Genomic DNA, 19,790 nt, shown 5'->3' with positions numbered 1-19,790 from the left:
AACAGTTGTTAAATCTGGTTCGCAAGTGGAAGGGTCAGTAAAGGGCACATACTTATAAGATGATTCATATTGAAAGTGATCTAAAAGTTTCAAATTCTATGGTAACAGTGGATGTCCCTTTGGAGTTCCCCGCATTTCTGCCGTTGTCAATCCATAGAAGGAAAGGTTTGTTATATTTGACAAGTGGGAAGTAATGGAACACACTTCTTTCCCACCTAAAAGTTTAACTGGTCTAACCAAAATGTAAGAATGTTTGTAGCAGTTTCACGGATCTAATTGACAGGGTCCTAAGGTTCTGTGCGAAATAACAGTCTATTCACATCAGGTAAGAATTTCCAATAAAACTGTTCAATTTTCCAAGGAAACCTTGCGTAGCATTCTCTAAATTTTCAGAAAAGTTAATTATAGGGATATACATTTGAGCATTTGGGAATTTGGCTTTACCGGTTCTAAATAGTTGCTGTGGCTGCTTACACATTGTTGTTGTTGTTTCCTGCTTACCTAGACAGTTATTGAGTCCTACTGACAGGATAACTATTTCTGTTAGGGGTTTTGGTTAAATTTTCTTCAAAACCCTGTTGATGTGATAGAAAGTGGCTCCCGGGAAACTGTCTATCTGTACATCATCATGTGTGCAGAAAGGAATACGGTCCAAATAAGAATCACCAATTATCACAACCTTTTGGAGATTTCCCAATCAAAGATCTTTCTGTTGGTTCTCTTGTCCATTGTAGGTTCCTGACGAACAGACAGAACCGGACCCCCTTGCAGGCCCATTGCTGTGGTATTAGAGAGGGACTCAGATTCGGGTTCATTTAGAAGAGGAAACTCTCTTGGTATTTTACCCCTCATCATTTGTCCCTCCCCCTCTAACATGTTGTTGCCAGTTTCTGGGGTCCCCTCCGTCTTCATCCGAGGAACCTGCAAATGTAAATTTGGCATCAGGAGAAGAAACATCAGGGTTAGTGCATATGATAAATTCCTCTCTATATACATTGCTATTCTGAATCAAGTTTGTGTTTTTAATATCAGATTCTCCCTGTACCTTGCTAACATCAGGTTCCACACTCTCTGCACTCCCCCTCGGGGACTGCGGCGAAGCGGCTTGATGGACCTGCACCGACATCTCCCTAGGCACCAGAAACGTAGGAGGGTCCGGCCAATTCACCCTGTGTTCAAAGGCACGGGCCGGTGCATCTACCTGTACTACAGTATTCAATGACTGAGTGTTATTTTCAGACTTATTCAAATGTTTGGTTTCATTTATCTGTGTTTTAGCCCTACCATCTACCAAAGCTGATGCATACAATCTCCTCCGAGACAATCTAGATGACCTAGTGAGAGGCAGAATGGGGTCAGAGAGTGCTGGCGGTACATCCTTAATGGATCTTTGTACCATTGATCTCAGCGTGTCTACAGAGCTATCCATAAATTTACGTTTATATCTCATTTTGCTCCACAGCACTGCTTTGTCAAACGCTTCAGCATCAAAAGTGTGTATGCTTTCTAATCCCGTTGCTATCACTACATCATAATGTTCTCTGAGGATGGTCATATCATGATCTATCCACTGAGCGATATTCTGTTTGACTCGTTCCAAAGTTTATTTTTGTTTATAAGGTTTTAAATATGGATATTTCTACAACAACACTGCACTGATTACCCTCAGAAGGCCTTTGTTTATTATCGTGGAGCCATTTGGATTTCTTTGTGAAGGATGGATGCACATTTTTTGGACGTGAAGGAGTGGACCCTGTAACTTTACGTTTGATTAACTGAACGATCTAAGAAATTTTCTAAAATAACTGAAAATGTGTTAGTCTGAAAAATGATGGACATATGCATCTCGGGGACGGCTTGGGGGTGAGTAAATCATGGGTTTAATATCATTTTTGGCTGACTTTTCCTTTAATCGTGCAACCTTACATACCACTTTTGAAAATGACATACTCACAGCAAAATAAGCAGGGTTTTATAATAAAGAAATGCTTTGATATGCCTCATTGCAATATCAACATATAACTTTGAATAATAAAAGGCAAACAAGTGCATTTTCATGTTACCTGTAAAGAACTTGGTCAAAGCTGGAATCAGAACCTCCAAGTTCTGAACCTCCAAGTTGTTTTAGCTTCTCCAGGACAAAATTTTCCAGCTTTTATCTGTCTCTACAGGGTCTGTGTAAAAAGAGCCAGAACTGTGACTTAAGTGGGCATAATTTCTCAGAAATAAAAACATTTAAAAAAGACAAAAATGTCTGTAACTTAAACAGACCAAATGAGAGTTCACAATATGTGATCCTGTCTGTGAACTCGTGGCTAAAGTTTCATAATCTAAATGTGAGATTAAAAACATCAGTTTGATTTTAACTTTTACAACAAATTTTTTTTTATTTAAAAAGTACACATTTCTTCCTCGTATTAACGTTACGTTATCTGTTTTAGACTGGATTTCTAAACCATTAGCATATGTTACCTTCTAACGTTATTTAAATGACGTTTCTAAAATGATTAAAACAACCCATGTTTTAGACATATTTCATAAAACGTTTGATCAAACTAAATAATTAAATCATTTAAAAGCAAGCATAAACATAGTTTAGATTTACTGGGCATTACAGACTAGCCAATGGAAGCTGATAAAACTAGCTTAACAGTTATGTCATGTGAACCATCATTTTGCATACTTTTTTTTGAAAAACAACCCAACGATTTTTAGGGTGTATACTATATATACACATTCATTAAAATTCTGTATGGAATCGCATAAAAATATGGGGGCCTTATTTGTATGCTCCCTTATATTATTCAGTGTCCTATTATCTTATTTTTAACTCTTTCCCCGCCAGCATTTTTCATGATTTTCACAAAAGTTTAATGCCTTCCAGAAAATGCTCCTTTTAAAACATACAATATATGAAATAAAATAACAGACCCTCTGCTTTCAAACAAAAAAATCAGTTTCATCCTACCTTCATGTGTTCTGTTTTTATCACAAATATGTGTAGGTTTCATCAAAAACACCAAATTTTGAGCAAAAAGTTGAGATAATAAAATTTTTGTGAAGGACTTTTGATAGAAATCAGATGCAGAGCGATCTTTAAAACATTAAAACATACATATACCAAATAAGTGCTAATCTGTAAATAAATTAGGGCTGTCAAAATTGACGCGATAATAACGTGTTAACACAAATTCTTTTTAACGCCACTAATTTTATTAACGGTGATTAACGCAACGCCCTTGGTCCAGGCTATAGTTGGATATATTAGGACGCAGCCTTACTGGGACCCGTGCTGTCTAAATGAGTCAGATGTTTTCATAAAAATAAGAACATTAAGCTCTCGTCTAGCAAATCCAATGCTCTAAAGCAGGGGTTCTCAACCTTTTGCAAGCTGGGTGATGGAATTGATTAATCTTTAAGTTCTTGTTTCTTTTTTGATAAAATATTGAACACACAAAAAATGTGGAAACTGCCACTGCTGGCTAGTGCTTAAAAACTTGATTTGTGTCATTATGGCATAAATAGTCAAGTGAACAGCTGCATTTATGTTAAGTAGTCTAAATCAGTAAAAGTATCACAATGTATTTATAATACAGGAACGGCAAATTAGCATGTTACCTTTTACACAAGAAAATGATTCAATAAATAAATAAATATGCCGCGAGTTTAACCCCCCCAATGGTAGACCCAAAGTTACGCCCTTGGTCGTTTGCCAGCACCTCGGCACACACGACACACTGAGGTCTCATATCAGCCGTGACTGTAAACCCAAACTGCAGGTATTCTTCATCGTGCCTTCTAAGCTTTTTTGCAGCTGGTGCGTTGGTTGGCTTGTTGGTCCTTACAAGAAATTTCTCAATTTTTGTTATGTGTTTTCAATATTAAAGTTTAGGCAATATGTAATGTGTGTGTGGCTATGTTGAGAGACGTATCGTGGGATAATCAGTCGGGGCTTAGGCACAATCTTTAATAAAACGAACAAAATAATAATTTTGCAGACAATTCAGATTTTACATAACTATTGTAGTCCTTCATCAGTGTGTGTGTGTGTGTGTGTGTGTGTGTGTGTGTGTCTTAGTCGTGTGGGTGGTTTTTAGAGTAGCTACTGCCTAGCAGTTAAAATACTGGCTAGGGCTGAGATTTAATCTCATAAAAAAATGTGGGATTAGTCTTTAAAAAGACTGTTGGGTTTTGTAGTAAAGGCCTATGTAAATCAAGATTGATGATAACAGACTATGAAAGCTGGCACAAGCGAACTTGGCAAGAGACTAGACTAGAGTGAATGGAGAGGTATGTCGTAAATTTAAATTCTGTGATTTATTTTTGTGTGAGAAAAAGTAAAGAAACATTTACACCCCACTCTGTAAACCAGGGCGGGAACGGCGGCGGCCATGCACATGCGCGATTCATTTGCAGCCTGGACGCAGAGGGGTGTGTGTCTCCTCTCTGCTCTGAGTCAGTCAGAGCCTCTGACTGCAGCGCGATGCTACGAGACTGACCGCCTGTGAGTGCTTTTGGACGGGAGACAGCAGCACCCGCTGCTCGTTGAGCATAGTTAGCCTATTCATGTTTTTGAGTCTCCAAACACTACAAAGCCTCCAAAAACACCAGTAAAAGTGGCGGGATTTGTCGCTTCTGACAAAAAAAGTCACAAGGAGGGTTTGTTTGTGTCATAATCAGTGCTTAAAGTGGGGGAAAAAGTGGCGGTACTCTCTTTGCATTGGCAAATCATGACATTTTTACAATGAAAAACAAAACTTGGAGATATTGCTGTTAAAACAACAATTTATTGTTATTTATTAACAACATAAATGTATTTAAACATGTTTGTGTGTGCATGGCTGCGTGCGTGTGAGCATATTTACAAATACAACTAAACATTTTCTTTTAAGAAGTTGGTCAGTAATAAACTTGAAAGTCTTGAAGTTTGTTAAGATGGTGTACAACAATTTGATCTAGATGTTAAACAACAAAACAACGAAGAAATCAGCCCGATCTTGTCTTTTCAGTCATATTTCGATATGTTTACAAGACATCAAACCTAATACATAAAAAAATAAGAAGAAGGCCTACACTCGGGTTTTACAGTTCAAGTCACTTACATTTAAGACGAAATATTGACTATTTTGGTCTATTTTAGCAGCGAAAATAGATCTAATGAATCCAAACAAAGATCAAGCATAGCGCGTCCCGTCACAGCAACACTCAATCGTGTTTTGAATGATTCAGTGATTTGAATGAATCGGTTGAGTCAAAGATTCAATGACCCATTCACAAACATCTGTTTCATTCTTGATGAATCGGCCGTTTGAATGAACGACTCAATGACTCGCTTAATTAAACCGCTTATCACCTGTATTTCCTCGCTCACTATCGACAAACCAGTCCAAACACATTTTAATTGTTATTCAGGAGTTATGTATATACAAAACAATAACTTTTGATGACAGTAGATTAGAGATAAAAAAAAAATCAGATTTATTTTTTCCCTACCATCCTGTAGCCTACGCCGCCCCACTGGTTGAGAACCACTGTTCTAAAGTCTAAATACTCATTAAAGATCTAAAATGACTTATTTGTACGTTTTCTGAGAGGTGAACCATCATAAATTATCTAATGCAAAGACGGCCCTTCATCTGCGTATTTTGGTTTCGCTTTTAAAGCATGCAGAAATGTAAAAATAAAATGCAGGATTTGCTTGATGTTAAAAGGGCTATTAAGAGAGATAAAGTTTGGGACCTGATTAATGTTTAAAGAGTTATTAAGAGCGAGCAGACTCAAAAGCAATCTTCCTCGGGTGCACACAGAGGCGCAAGTGCGCGACTCCAATATGTAGACATCCACACAAAATTACAGTTTTAAAAATATCTGGTTTGACAAGAATTCATGCAGGTAGGGCCTAAAATCTGTTAAATCTGAAGTGAATGTTTGGTTAACTATGGAAAATTATTTGATGTTTTAACATTAAAGATCCTTGCATTATAGTAGATCTTAAAGTTGTCTGTCTCAATGTAAATCAAAAGTTTAACATATATTGATATTGTTTTTGACTTTGTGTGTGCTAAATCTATTTATTAAATCTATTATTTTAAGGTATGGATGTGGTAATATTGTGGTGGCTGCGCCCCAGCTACCACGGAGCCGTTATTTGTCCACCGACCGACTAGATTGCCGTTTGTTCCCTGACGCGACACCAGAGCAGGTGCGTCAGCCGGCAGGGGTTCCGCCGGTGCGCTGCTCTGACGTCTTTGGCGTTTTCAGGCATGTCCACCAACCGAGTATTTTTGTCTGTTGAATTAACTGAGAGTGGGATATTGCAGGATCCCACCCCCAATTCATTTGACAGTCTCTGGAATGAAGTTTCGTGGACATGATTTTTGCAGTTCCAAACCCGTTTTCCTGTAATCAGCAGGCTCACCTGAGCCGGCCGGTCCATCCGCCGTGAGAAAATCAAACTGTCCACGAACGTTTTATATTTTACACTGCATTAGATTGTACAAGGATGTGCCATAGATCGGTTCTGGAACGGTCTGGCAGGCTGCAAATGGTGCCGCGTCCAAGACTCAACATCGTCTAGCTACAGTGCAAATTTGATGAAGATTGAAGAAAGTCGAAATTTACTTGTAATAACATGTAGGTAGGACCCTTGGCCATCCATGTGGCCACCAGTCCGTTATTCTGCATTCATACAATGTATTTAGAGTAGTCCATGAACCTTGTAAAGACCTCCTTCTTATTAATGTGACATTGGAATGTTATGACATCCCAACTGCTTTTTATTGGACACAATCATCCCATTTACAGTTTATTGGACACAGACCCACAAAAAAATATTTTTTCGCTTATTTAAATGACTTTTTTATGTTTTTATGCATGTTTAGTTTTGGTGCAATTTCCCAAAAGCTTATAATTAGGAAATACACACAACACGCTTAACTTATATTTTCTATATGTTAAAAATGTTGTAAAAATACGTATTCTTATATAAAAAGAATAACAATATGATACATTTATATTGCGCTCAAAATAATTTAGATATGGATAGAGGAATTCTTCTCAACTACCACCAATAAAGTTTTAAAATTCTTCTTTAGAAAAACGGCATTTAAACCCAAATGGACCGAACAAGAAAACGTATGCTTGCATACAGTCCGTGTATGATATATTTTCTATTTAGTTTTACATATTTTTATTTATATGCATTTAATAATAGGCTACCATAAGATCATAATGTACACACTGTTAACACACAGACCAACATGTTGGTTGGTGGAAACTCATAAAAAATATTTTTCGCTTATTTAAATGACTTTTTTATGTTTTTATGCATGTTTAGTTTTGGTGCAATTTCCCAAAAGCTTATAATTAGGAAATACACACAACACGCTTAACTTATATTTTCTATATGTTAAAAATATTGTAAAAATACGTATTCTTATATAAAAAGAATAACAATATGATACATTTATATTGCGCTCAAAATAATTTAGATATGGATAGAGGAATTCTTCTCAACTACCACCAATAAAGTTTTAAAATTCTTCTTTAGAAAAACGGCATTTAAACCCACGTGGACAGAACAAGAAAACGTATGCTTGCATACAGTCAGTGTATGATATATTTTCTATTTAGTTTTACATATTTTTATTTATATGCACTTAATAATAGGCTACCATAAGATCATAATGTACACACTGTTAAAGGGACACAAGGCAGCATTTTTATGTTAATAAATCATCTTCGTAAGTCGTTATATGGTTAAATGACTCATTACATGACGAATGAAGACTCTCTCGCCCGCCCCTACCATCTGTAGGAAGAATACCCCACTTGCAAGTTCGCTGTATCCGACCCGGTGTCCTTCAGTCTCGTATAGTCTTAGATATAGAACGCATTTACTCCCAGACACTAGGGAGAGCTAGTAGAGAAATAATACTCAGACTTGCCTTGTGTGCCTTTAAAAATGATTCAGTGGCTTTGTAAATATCTCTAAAATAAATGATCAAAGTAACTTAATTAAATCTCTTAATGCAGTTATGCGATTTTTTTGAAAATAAATTACTAAAAATAGAACAGATATTTTGTGTAAAATGTACATATATTATTTGATGTATATGCCTTAATAATATAAGTATTACATTTACAGATTATTTTAATCAATATATTTAAGAAGGTCAGAGTTATATATTTAAGTTTTTAAAACTGTAATAATTGCATATTTCAAATTAACGAATTTATGAATATTTTATTTCCTTACTACAAAGTTATAACATATCAGTGTTGTATAAAGTACTAGAAAGCAATACTAAAGTATTGTACTAGAAAAAGACTTTGGTAGAAGTGAAAGTTATCTTTTAAAATATTACTCAAGTAAAAGTCTTAAAGTATCTGATATATACTGTACTTAAGTATCAAAAGTAATTTTTGAAGTAAAAGTAAAAAGTTTTTTTTAAAGCTGTTAGAACTTTGATTGTGAACTTTATTGTGGCTTTCTTATAATAAAGCCTAGGTTCCCATTATCTTCTTAATCTCAATCATCAAATAAAAATCTGTCTTTTCCAGGACTTTTTAGGCACAATTCTCTTAAGTTCAAAGAGCAAACAGCATATTTTTAGAGCTGACATCAAATAAAAAAGCAGAAATTTCACTTTTGTATGAACTTCAGGTAAAAATGAAAAATAAATAATAATTTATTTCTTTCAAAACATGAACATATTTTTGAAAAGAGTGGAGTATCCCATTAAGTTAGCTGCTCTACTAAGAAAAAAATGCCAACTCGTTGTGTGGCAATGAAAGCACTGTGACTATGATCAACAATGCAACATTATCCTATAACCACTGAGTTTTGAGTTAATTAACATAAAAGGAAATCTCAAGTTTGAAAAACGTATGATGCTTTTGAAGATGTGAATACAGTCCTTAACACTTTCTTTCTAACCTGCCACTGATTAACATAGCAGTTTTTAAAAAATATTTCTCAATCTAACATTAGCCTACCGTAGGGAATATTCGGCCGGCAGTTATGCTATAATGTTACCATAAACAGTTAAGCGTGTTTCAGTTGAGAGTTCTCTGTGAATTAAATAAATCCATGGGAAAATCAGCTATGTAACATTAACGTTAAAGTTGACGTTAATTAAACATGTGCGCCTCGCCATCACATTAGACAGATAATTATCTGATACGGCTTACGATAACAAATGTTGAATCACATTGACATTGTGGCTTTACTTATTTTAACTTCAGGTTGGACAAGGAGTTTTTAAATGACAAAATGTAGGGGATTTTCGGTAGGCATAAGAGGCACTTTATTCGGTAATCGGGAATCTTTAATTCCAATGTACAAAAACATTTCTTACAAATACGGCCACGGGTGTATAACGTTAGCTTTCTTACCCTGTTCATCGTCGGGGTGGTCGATTACGATAATGGGAGGTCCTACAGTAGGTGCTTTCATTGCGGTTTCAGTTGTGCTTCCTCCAACTTTGGCAACACTTCCTGCCTCAGGACCTTGAGCATCTGGGCCCTGTGCTTTTCCTGAAACAATTGTTGAAATTTGTTATGACATAATGACGGTTTTACTCATAACATCTCACAAAAGCCTATCGGTCAGGTCACTTACCTTGAGGTCTTTGTGGCCCACCCTCATGTGCACCTCTACATAGCGCACATTTTTTTTGCACACAGGGCAAGGCATATTATCTATTCGGACCTTGCCCCGTATCATATTAATGATGAGCTTACGCTCCATTATGTTTACAATGTTGTGCTTATACCGAAGGTGCTGGCTGATGTGCTTTAGTTTTAACTGGCACAATACACATGTAACCTCCATCTGAAAAATGTCAAAACATTTACAGTAATGAAAAGTTTTAAAGCATAAAGATGGATTCCAGTCACGAACATTGGGTTTAGGGACTGGTAATCCTGGAGTTGGGGTTAAGGTATGGTTATTACATACATCTTGTGATGCACTTTGGACACGTTAGGGTTAGGTACCTGATAGTACCTGGGGTCATGGGGGGTTTCGGGTCTTTCAACTTCAGACCCCCTCACCCAGGCGACCCGACCAGGAGTGATCAGTTCCAGGCCTGTGTCCAAACAGCGTTCACCCACTGGTTGTCCCTCCTGATCCACAGCCATCATGAAGCTTTTTTTCTGCAGCCTCTGAAGCTGCATTGATGGCTCTTCTCTTCCGTGCCCCTGTGATTCCCAGGAGGCTGTATGCCCTGCATAGTGATTTTCCTGCAAAGCCCCTTCCCCCAACCTCTATGGGGAAGCACTGTGCACGCCACCCCCGACTGCGACACTCCTCTACCAGCTCTGCATATTTCTCCCTCTTCCTTTCACTGGCTTCCTCCATCCTCTCCTCCCAGGGCACTGTTAACTCCAACAGGATGATCTGCTTAGATGTTGCTGAGAGTAGAACCATGTCGGGTCTAAGACTGGTCTTCACAATATCTCGGGGGAATTTAAGTTGCTTCCCCAGGTCCACCATTAGCTGCCAGTCATTCACTGTCCCCAGGAGGCCTGTCAGAATTTTTTTGTCGGAAAGGCGGATGTTCTCCTGCTCTTAAGAACAAAATCTTGCGCCTTGGTGGTTGTACACCCTTGCTCTGGTTGATGGCAGTAGTGATAGACTCAGCAACCGCCTTCAGCACCTGGTCATGGCGCCAGCGATAGCAACCATCCCAGAGAGCATTAGGACAGCAGCTGAGGATGTGCTCCAGAGTTCCTCTTCCCCGGCACAAGGTGCATGCTGGAGTCTCAACCTTGCCCCAACAAAAGAGGTTAGATGGGCTGGGCAGGGTGTCATAGACCGAATGAATGAGAAATTGGAGACGATAGGGCTCATCCCTCCACAGCTCTGCCCATGATATCTTTCTCTCCATGGCGTCTTACCATCTGGTCCATGCGCCCTGTTGCCTCAACCCCACCATCTGGCTTGCACGCTGCTCCTCAACACCAGCCCTCACTTCTTTTTGGACTAGGTCCTGACTTTCCTTGCCCTTCAGTTTATTATACTGGATTGTTGGAGTACTTCCCAGTCTTGTACGGCTGAAAGCCACAGAACCCACCATTTCCTTATGGTGCAGCCATGATTCTGCCTGTTCCACTGCCACATGTGCCCTGCATTTTCTGCAAGTCCTGACCTCAACACCAGCTTGAGATACTCTTGGGTCCTTGGATTCCCTGTACTGAAGCACCTCCCTTGCTCTGGTAACCTTGAACTTCTCGCTCAGGCTGTTGATCGGTTGATAAGCATTAGCTAGGTACTTCTTAGGGAGAAGTGGAACTGGTCTGTTACTTTCCCTCTCTTCAGTACCAAGAACCTGGACTTCTCAGGCTTGAAACGCATCCTAGCCCAGGTGGTTAACCTCTCTAAGCCCTGGAGGATCCATCTGCATCCTGTGACCCCCTTGAACTGCCTCTTTAAGAGTCGGAGTTCCTGCCTCAGCTGTGCAATCTTTTCTGCCCTGCGGTTCTTGGAGTACTTGTTTGTAGCACCGCCCTTCTCCATTGAGCCAAACCTTTCGGTGGCAAAGTTTTCTGTCTGCCGCCCCCTTCATCGTAGCTTCCAGGATACCATCCACATCATCATCATCGAATTTCTGCCACTCACTCCCTTTGCTAGCTGGAGGCCACTTAACCCACCCGTTGATGTTGTGGGATACCTGGTGCTTGGGCTGCCGGAACATGGAGGTTCTGAGCGCTATGGGGTGACTCTGGGCTCCGCTCCTCCTGCGTCTCACCAGGGTCCTCTGGAGTGTGGAGGTACTGGGCTCTTTGGGGTTCCCGGCCTTGTTCCTCCTGCATCACAACGAGGCAGTTCCTCCCAGGGCACTGTCAGAGTTTACATTAAAAACAAAAGGGATTAGGTTTAGAGACTGGCAATCCTGAGGTTTAAATTAGGATTGGGACCCAGATATAAAGCCTATCACATTCACATTCTTACTCTCTCCGATTTCATCACCTCTGGTTAAAACCCTTCGGTTTCCATGTCTGCAACTTCACTATCCAAACATACTCCCTTTTCCTTCTCTGAGCCTCTGTCTACCAAAGGACCGGCTCCAAACCAGTAATGCTCAAATATTGTGTGCCATACGTACTAAAATGTGTGACCAGATCAGTATGTAATGTTTTCCTATTCATTGTATACAAATGCTGTTTTAATTGTACCATAATGCTATATCTTGTTTCCCCTATATACATCTTGTTGTAGTGTATACAAGTGATCATATATACAACATTAATGATGTGCAAAGATGTGTGTTGTTTAATAGAATAACCTTCATTCCTGAACCAAACACACTTCATTGGCTGAAAATTATGCACCACATGGGAGTCTGTTTTCAGTCAGACCTAAACTTGGACTTCATTAAAATATCTTTAAGGTTAGGATTTCTCCTATATGCAGATATAACTTTAAAAGATTCCAACTCTCTAACATTTTGTTGAATCTGCTCAAAGTTATTCTTTAGAATAGTATTTAACATTTTTGCTCTTTCAGAAAACGTATTAAAGGGATGACCTCTTTGGGCTCTGGCAAGATATGTCTAGTCCTTCCCTCCCGTAGTTCCCGCACTCTCTCTCTTTTAATCAGACGTAGAAATCTTTTGGAATAACGCCTTGGTCTCAAAGCAGTAAAAAGAGTTTGCGTGGCCTCATTAAAGTGTTTTTCTGCATACAAATTTTGTAAAACCGTATTATTTGAGATTTGATTAAATCTTTAAAGGTATGCTTAGGATGATAACTTTTATGTGTAAAAAAGACAATGCACATCTGTAGCTTAAAAATAAACGTTAATTTGCTTATATCCATTAACTGTGTCTATAAAAAAGACTGTATTATTTAAAAATTGAATCTTTGTGAATCTTTCTTTTTTAAGTTTTTACAAGTATGATGTGAATTAGCCCCTTAAATAAACTAGTGAAACGACTACTGATCGTGGTGCCAGACCCCAAAGATGTCATCTAGATATCTGTAATACATAAAAGGCCATTTCGAACACTGCAAAAACAACGTCCTTTTCCACTCCGCCATGTAGATATTCGCATAAGCTGGAGCAAATTTCTTGCCCATCGCCGTTCCCTTAAATTGCAGAAAAAACTTTGAATCATACTCAAAAAATTTTGTGTAAGATTTATTTCCAGCAGTGGAAAAATGGCCTCATCTGGCATGAGTGGGTCAGGATTTCATTGAAAAACTTGCTTTACTACTTGCAGTCTCAACTCTGTGTTTATATTAGTGTAAAGGCTTTCTACATCAACTGTAAATAAAAACAATTGCATTGGGAACTTTTTAGGCTTAATCTTGTCTAAAAAGTCATACGTATCGTTCAAGTAACTAGAGTGTGTTTTAAAGATTGGATTCAAAAAGTGATTATACTCTGCAATGCGATAAGTTTTACATTTACAGTCAGACACATTTGGTTGACCAATTGGAGTTGGGGTTAGACTTGGGGTTTGGGTTAAGATGTCTAAAAATGTAACAGAAAGTGATTCTAACCCCAACCCCGCCACAATGGTAAGAAAAAAAAAAATACATAAAATTAAATGAAAAAGAAAGTCGTGCCACTGAAAACCTATTTATAGAAATCCATTGGACTGTGTTACGGTCGGTGGCTTGGTCTTGTGTTTTTTTGTCCCTCCCATGTATTCTTTTGAAGCATGTACACACTCTTTCTCTCTCTCTCTTTCGCTATTATGTGGATGCACCTGTTCGTGATTTGAGTGGCTGATTGAGAGGTTGCTGATAAAACGCCAATGAGGAGGAGAAAAAGATGCACCACAGATCTTGTGGACCAGCCAGCAAATGAGTGTTTTTCCTTGATTTGTGTCTCGTTATTTTTCATTTTTAATTGATGTCCGTTTTTGTTAAAGTTTTCTTTTGGTTGCTATGTCTGTTATCTTCGTGTTATAAGTGGGTAATTAAATAGATTTCAATCGAGTTTGCTGTTCTTACCGTTTGCTCATTCTTATGGTTATTATGCTATTGTAACATTGTGTCTCTGTGCAACCTGTGTTTGACTTGTGTTCATGTATGCCCTTCTCCCTGTGTTGATTAGTGTCTCCGCCCCCTTGTTTGTCTCCATGGATATTCATTGTTCTCATGCTCTCCCCTTGTTTGTTGTCATAGTTACTGATTGTTTCCGGTTTGTCATTGGTGCTTATCATGTATATATACCCTGCTAGTTCACATTATGTTGGTCGGTCTTTGTGAGATGTTACATGTTGTTACTTCTGAGTTTCCCCCTGTTTATGTACCTTATTGTTTGTCTTACCTTTATTAAATGGATTAAACTGCAATTGAATTTGCCTCTCATCTTATCTCATTGCTTTAACCGTGACAGAACGATCGACCCTTAAAGGACCCAGCAGTAAATCCTCCTGTTCCAGTGTGTTTCCTGCATATCCAGTTATCCTTCGGCCCTGTGTGCATCATATTACTCCAGTATGTGCACTTATAGTGGTGCAGGTGTTTGTGTCCTTCCACCCTCCTCGGAGAGACCTTCTGACTCAGCAGGTTTTCCAGAGTTATCTGTTGGATTATCTGAACTGCTCGGCTTAACCGAGTCATTTTAACAATTTAAATCTTCTGTGTATGCAGTGGCTTTGTGTTGTGTTTGGTCTGCTTTTTGCTCTTCTGTTTCACAGGAAATCTCTCAAGCCCCTGATTCCGAGTCTTCCGAATTTCCTATCACGGCTGGAAGGTTCGAACCTGAGTCACCTGAACTTTCTAACACGACTGGAAGGTCTGAAGCTGAACCACATGCACTTTCTGTCCCAAGTGAATCTCCCGAGTTCTGTGAATCTCCCAAGTCCTGTAAATCTCCCGAGTCCAGTAAATCTCCCGAATTACTTCACCAAATTGCTTTGGAGGTATGTCTTTTGAACTTTGAGCTCCCTGTGTTTGCAATGGCCTTGTGGTGTTTTTGGTCTGTCTCCTGTTCTTCTGTTTCATGTGAAGATTTTGCAGCCCATGAAACTATGTCATGTAAATCACCAGAACTAAGTGAATCGCCAAAGTCTCCTGGATCACGTGAGTCTTCTGCACTTTCGCCTTCTGCTAGGAAGTTTGAACCTGAATCCTCTGTAAAGTCTGCTTTGGCTGAAAGGTATGATTTGAGCCCTTTGAGCGTTTTGTGTCGACCAAGCAAACTGAACCTACGTTTCCTGAAGTTTTGCCCAGACCATAAAGCCTGTTTCCGAGTTCCCTGAGTTTCCTGTTGAGGCTGAGATGGTTACTCCAGAGTGCCCTGTGTCAAGTAGGTTAGTTGATATGTATCCTTCCAGGCCTTATAGACTCTCAACCCTTGCCAAAATGACTGTGCATGACCCTCATAAACTTCCTACCCTTGCCAAAACGACAGTGAATAATTCACATAGACTTTTTACACTCACCAAAACGTCCACGGATGACTCCCAAAGTCTCTCTGACCTGCCCAAGATGGGCGACCCTGAACTCTGTCTTGTCTAAAAAGGGCTAATGCTGCATCTAGGGTGGCCATTCGTGCCAGTTCCGCCGGACACGTCCCAAACATGTTTTCGGGTTCGTTCTCCAGAAGTTGCGTTGCTCGACCGCATATACGTCATCGAGGTTCTCACATTTCAGTTAAAATACATTAGAAAATTAAGATTTATTTATTTTAAGACATACAGTCATTGTAGTTTCATTCTTACCTTGAAATGTAACGGTTGCTTTTTTAAAATTAAACCCGAAATATAAAACCTTGATGACGTATGCGGTCGACCAACGTGACTTCCGGAGAACGAACCTGAAAACATGTTTGGGACGTGTCCGGCGGAACTGGCACAAATGCCCACCCTAGCTGCATCTGAACCGCATACTTCCATACTTAATAGTAGGCGAACAGCAGTAGGAGAGGCGAGTAGTATGTCCAAATATGTAGTATTCCAAAAACAGTATGCGAAAAATACCCGGATAACCTACTACTTCCGGTAAGATTTTCGAAGTGTGCATATGATGGACACTTCACTACCCCATGATGCCCCAGGAGTTATGCAACGAAGAAGAAAGGCGTAAGCAGCGATGCGGCTGTTTTTGCGCTGGTATGATTTGATGACGACGGATGTCACATGATGTATCAACATGGCGGATGTAGTTGTCCGAATCGCATTCATACTACTAGGATTCATACTATACAGAACCTACTGTTTTAACAGTCAGTAAGTACTTCATCTCATTCAGTACCTACCTGTCAAAGATGGCCAATTATAAACTCTGTGCCTGGCCCAAGATGGCTGTCTCTGAGCTCCATAAACTTTCTGCCTGGCTCAAGATGGCTATTCCCGGGCTCCATGAACTCTCGGCCTGGCCAAAAATGCTCTGGCAGCTCCGCCTTGGCTTCAGCCTCCGCCCACGGCCCTGCCGTGGCTCCAGCCTCCACCCACGGCCTCGCCTTGGGCTCAGCCTCCGTCGCTGGATTTCCACGGACCTTGCCCTCCATCCTTCCCCCTGTTCCTCCTCCGCTACACCGCCCACCTGGACTTATGTACTCTATGTTTTCTGGTGGGGCATCTGGAAGCTGCCCCTTTGAGGGGGTCTATGTAACGTTGTGTCTCTGTGCATCCTGTGTTTGAATTGTGTTCATGTATGCCCTTCTCCCTGTGTTGATTAGTGTCTCCATCCCCTTTGTTTGTCTCCATGGATACTCATTATTCTCATGCTCTCCCCTTGTTTGTTGTCATAGTTACTGATTGTTTCCGATTTGTCATTGGTGCTTATCATGTATATATTGTCACGGTTTATAAATCATTGTTTCCTTCTTGTCTCGTGTTTCTGTTGTTACGTGTTTGTGTGTGTGTAGTGGGCATCACCGCTCAGTCACGCTGATCAGCACTCCAGCTGATTCCATTCATCACTCCAGCTGCAGCTCATTCAGACTCCTTTAAATACCTCACCGCATTTCCTCTCCTTTGTCAGATCGTTGGTTGATGTCTCCCGTGTGTGATTTCATTGCTGTTGGCATTCCTGTTTTGAGTTCGAGTTTTTGTTCCTGTTCACTGGGATTTATCGTCACTGGATTATCACTACCTTTCACGAATACCTTCGCTGACCATCTAGTAACTCTGTTACCATTCAACCTCGTCTCATCATTGGACTATTACTCACCTTTTCAATAAAACTATTTTCACTTGCATATTTGCTTCCGTCTTTGTATTTCAGTGTTGTGACAGAACGATCTGACCATACTACTTCATCACTCCAATCATTCGTCAGCACTAGTGTACAGCGGATGGATCATCAGGAGAAAAACCTCAACGACACAGCGAGAGCAGTTCAAGCGTTGGTAACACAAGTGTCCGAGCTCACACAGCAATTTCAACTTCTGCAAAGTCCCGGTTTGCCGCCCCCGCCGCCCGTTCCTCCCGCACCATCAGACAATGCTTTCCAGTCAGAGCCCCTCCTTCCAGAACTGGAGCTTTACACAGGTGAGCCTAATTAATGCGAAGCATTCTTAACCGCTGCTCGATGCATTTCTCCCTGCAACCCAGGACTTTCTCAACTGAATCAACCAAGGTGGCATTTATACTCACGCTGCTGACTTGGAAGGAAGCACTTTGGGTAACGGCGGTGTGGGAGAACCAAGACCCATGCTGCACCTCGTTCCAGACGCTCTCTGCAGAGATGAGACATGTTTTTGACCACGCCAGCACTGGGAGAGAGGCAGCTCGTATATTAGCTGTACTCAAACAAGGAGAAGGGTCAGTCTCTGATTATTCCATAAAATTCAAGACTCTGGCGGTAGAATGTAAATGGAACGAGGAGGCGCAGTGGGAAATGTTCCTGCATGGGCTGGCTGACCGAATGCAGAAGGAGATCTACGCCATGGACCTGCCGACATCCCTTAATGGGTTAGTCAAACTGGCCCTCCGAGTAGACACACGTCTCTCCCGGGTCGAACGCCGGAGCATGACGGGTCGTAGGACGGGTCGAAGAATGGGTCAAAGGACGGAGGGAGTCGAAAACCAAAGACCTGGTGGCGGGGATTTGGTCAGTCCCGTCTACGATCACGAGCCCATGCAGGTCGAACGAGCTTGGTTAAGCACTGGTGGAATCTAGGGCTGAAGGTAATTTTATGGACTACTTTTTTGCACTTAAATTCAAGATTCCCCTCCTACCACTCAACCACAAGATTGAAGTTCATGCACTCAGCGGTCAGAAATGACCTAACATCTCACTCACAACCGGACCCATCATGCTTGTCACATCAGGCAACCACACCTAAACCTTTCCATTTTACATACTGGACTCCCCCCTTGCACCCATTGTTCAAGGTCATCCTTCGCTCATTCGTCACAACCCCAGGATAGACTGGCAGTAGCGCTCAGTACTGGAGTGGAGCACTAAGTGTTATGAGTTCTGTCTTGTGTCCACCTGCTCGTCTGTTTCTGTGTTTCAGGATGAGGCAGTGGATTTATCTAACGTGCCCGCGGAGTACCAGGATCTAAGTCTCGGGCTGGGTCTCTTCCTCCGCACCGTCCCTATGACTGTGCTATAGATTTACTGCCAGGTACCACTCCACCTGGAGGCAAGTTATACTCTCATTCTGTTCCTGAAAGGGGGGCCATGGAGAAATATATTTCTGATTCTCTAGCTGCAGGGTTCATCCTCCCTTCCTCTTCTCCAGCGGGGGCGGGGTTCTTTTTCGTGGGGAAGAAGGATGGGTCTCTGAGACCTTGTATTGATTGCCGAGGGCTGAACAGCATCACGGTAAAGAATACTTATCCCTTGCCGTTGATGTCTTCAGCTTTCGAGAGGTTGCAGGGAGCATCTATCTTCACTAAATTGGACTTACGTAATGCTTATCATTTGGTCCGTATCAGGAAGGGGGATGAGTGGAAGACTACCTTTAACACCCCCAGGGGGCACTTTGAATATTTGGTCATGCCTTTTGGGCTGTCCAACTCCCCAGCAGTCTTCCAGGCACTCGTCAATGATGTGCTGCGAGATATGGTCGACCAGTTTATTCATGTTTACCTGGATGACATACTGGTATTTTCTCTCCAGGCACATGTGCAGCACGTTTGTCAAGGCGGAGAAATGCGTCTTTCATGCACAGTATGTTCCTTTCTTAGGTTACATTGTGTAGTCTGAGGGAATTCGTATGGATCCTGAAAAGATTAAGGCTGTTGTGGATTGGCCAAGTCCAGATTCCCGTAAGGCCCTACAGCGGTTTCTGGGGTTCGCCAATTTCTATAAATTTTTATTAGAAATTTCAGCCAACTAGCCTCGCCCCTGAATGCCTTGACCTCCCCCAAGACTACGTTCAGGTGGTCAGACGCAGCTGAGGCTGCATTTTCCAAACTTAAAAGTCGCATTGTCTCGGCTCCCATTCTTATTACTCCTGATCCATCACGTCAGTTCGTTGTGGAGGTCGATGCGTCAGAGGTTGGGGTAGGTGACGTGTTATACCAACGATTTCCCACAGACGACAGAATGCACCCTTCCTCGTTTTTATCCCACCGGTTGTCCCCTGCAAAACATAATTATGACATTGGTAACAGAGAGTTGTTGGCAGTCAAGTTAGCATTGGAGGAATGGCGCCACTGGTTAGAAGGGTCAGGGGTACCTTTTTGTCGTCTGGACCGAACTCCAGGCAGGCTCGGTCGGCACTTTTTTCGGAGGTTTTGACTTCATTCTTTTGTAATGGGTTCCAAAAACATCAAACCCGAATCTTTATTGGCCATTTTTGACCACTCCAAACGCCTGTCTACTCCTGAGTGCATTTTACCTGAGAATCTATTTGTCTCCAAACTCGTATG

The 19,790-nt window shown here is 40.9% G+C and overlaps 1 protein-coding gene across 1 annotated transcript; it reads right to left on the bottom strand.

The window, feature by feature from the left end:
• Positions 1-672: 672 nt before the first annotated feature.
• Positions 673-1,555, bottom strand: LOC135753565 (uncharacterized). The gene is made up of 2 exons (XM_065271540.2): positions 1,046-1,555; positions 673-921 (listed from the first exon to the last, which is right to left on the bottom strand). The coding sequence occupies exons 1-2, from the start codon at positions 1,553-1,555 to the stop codon at positions 673-675; spliced, it is 759 nt and encodes a 252-aa protein (XP_065127612.2).
• Positions 1,556-19,790: the final 18,235 nt, after the last annotated feature.

This window comes from Paramisgurnus dabryanus, chromosome 10 (genome assembly GCF_030506205.2).
Source record: "Paramisgurnus dabryanus chromosome 10, PD_genome_1.1, whole genome shotgun sequence".
Taxonomy (NCBI): domain Eukaryota; kingdom Metazoa; phylum Chordata; class Actinopteri; order Cypriniformes; family Cobitidae; genus Paramisgurnus; species Paramisgurnus dabryanus.
The sequence above is the reverse complement of the archived record's forward strand: the minus strand, read 5'-3'. Positions and strand labels throughout refer to the sequence as shown.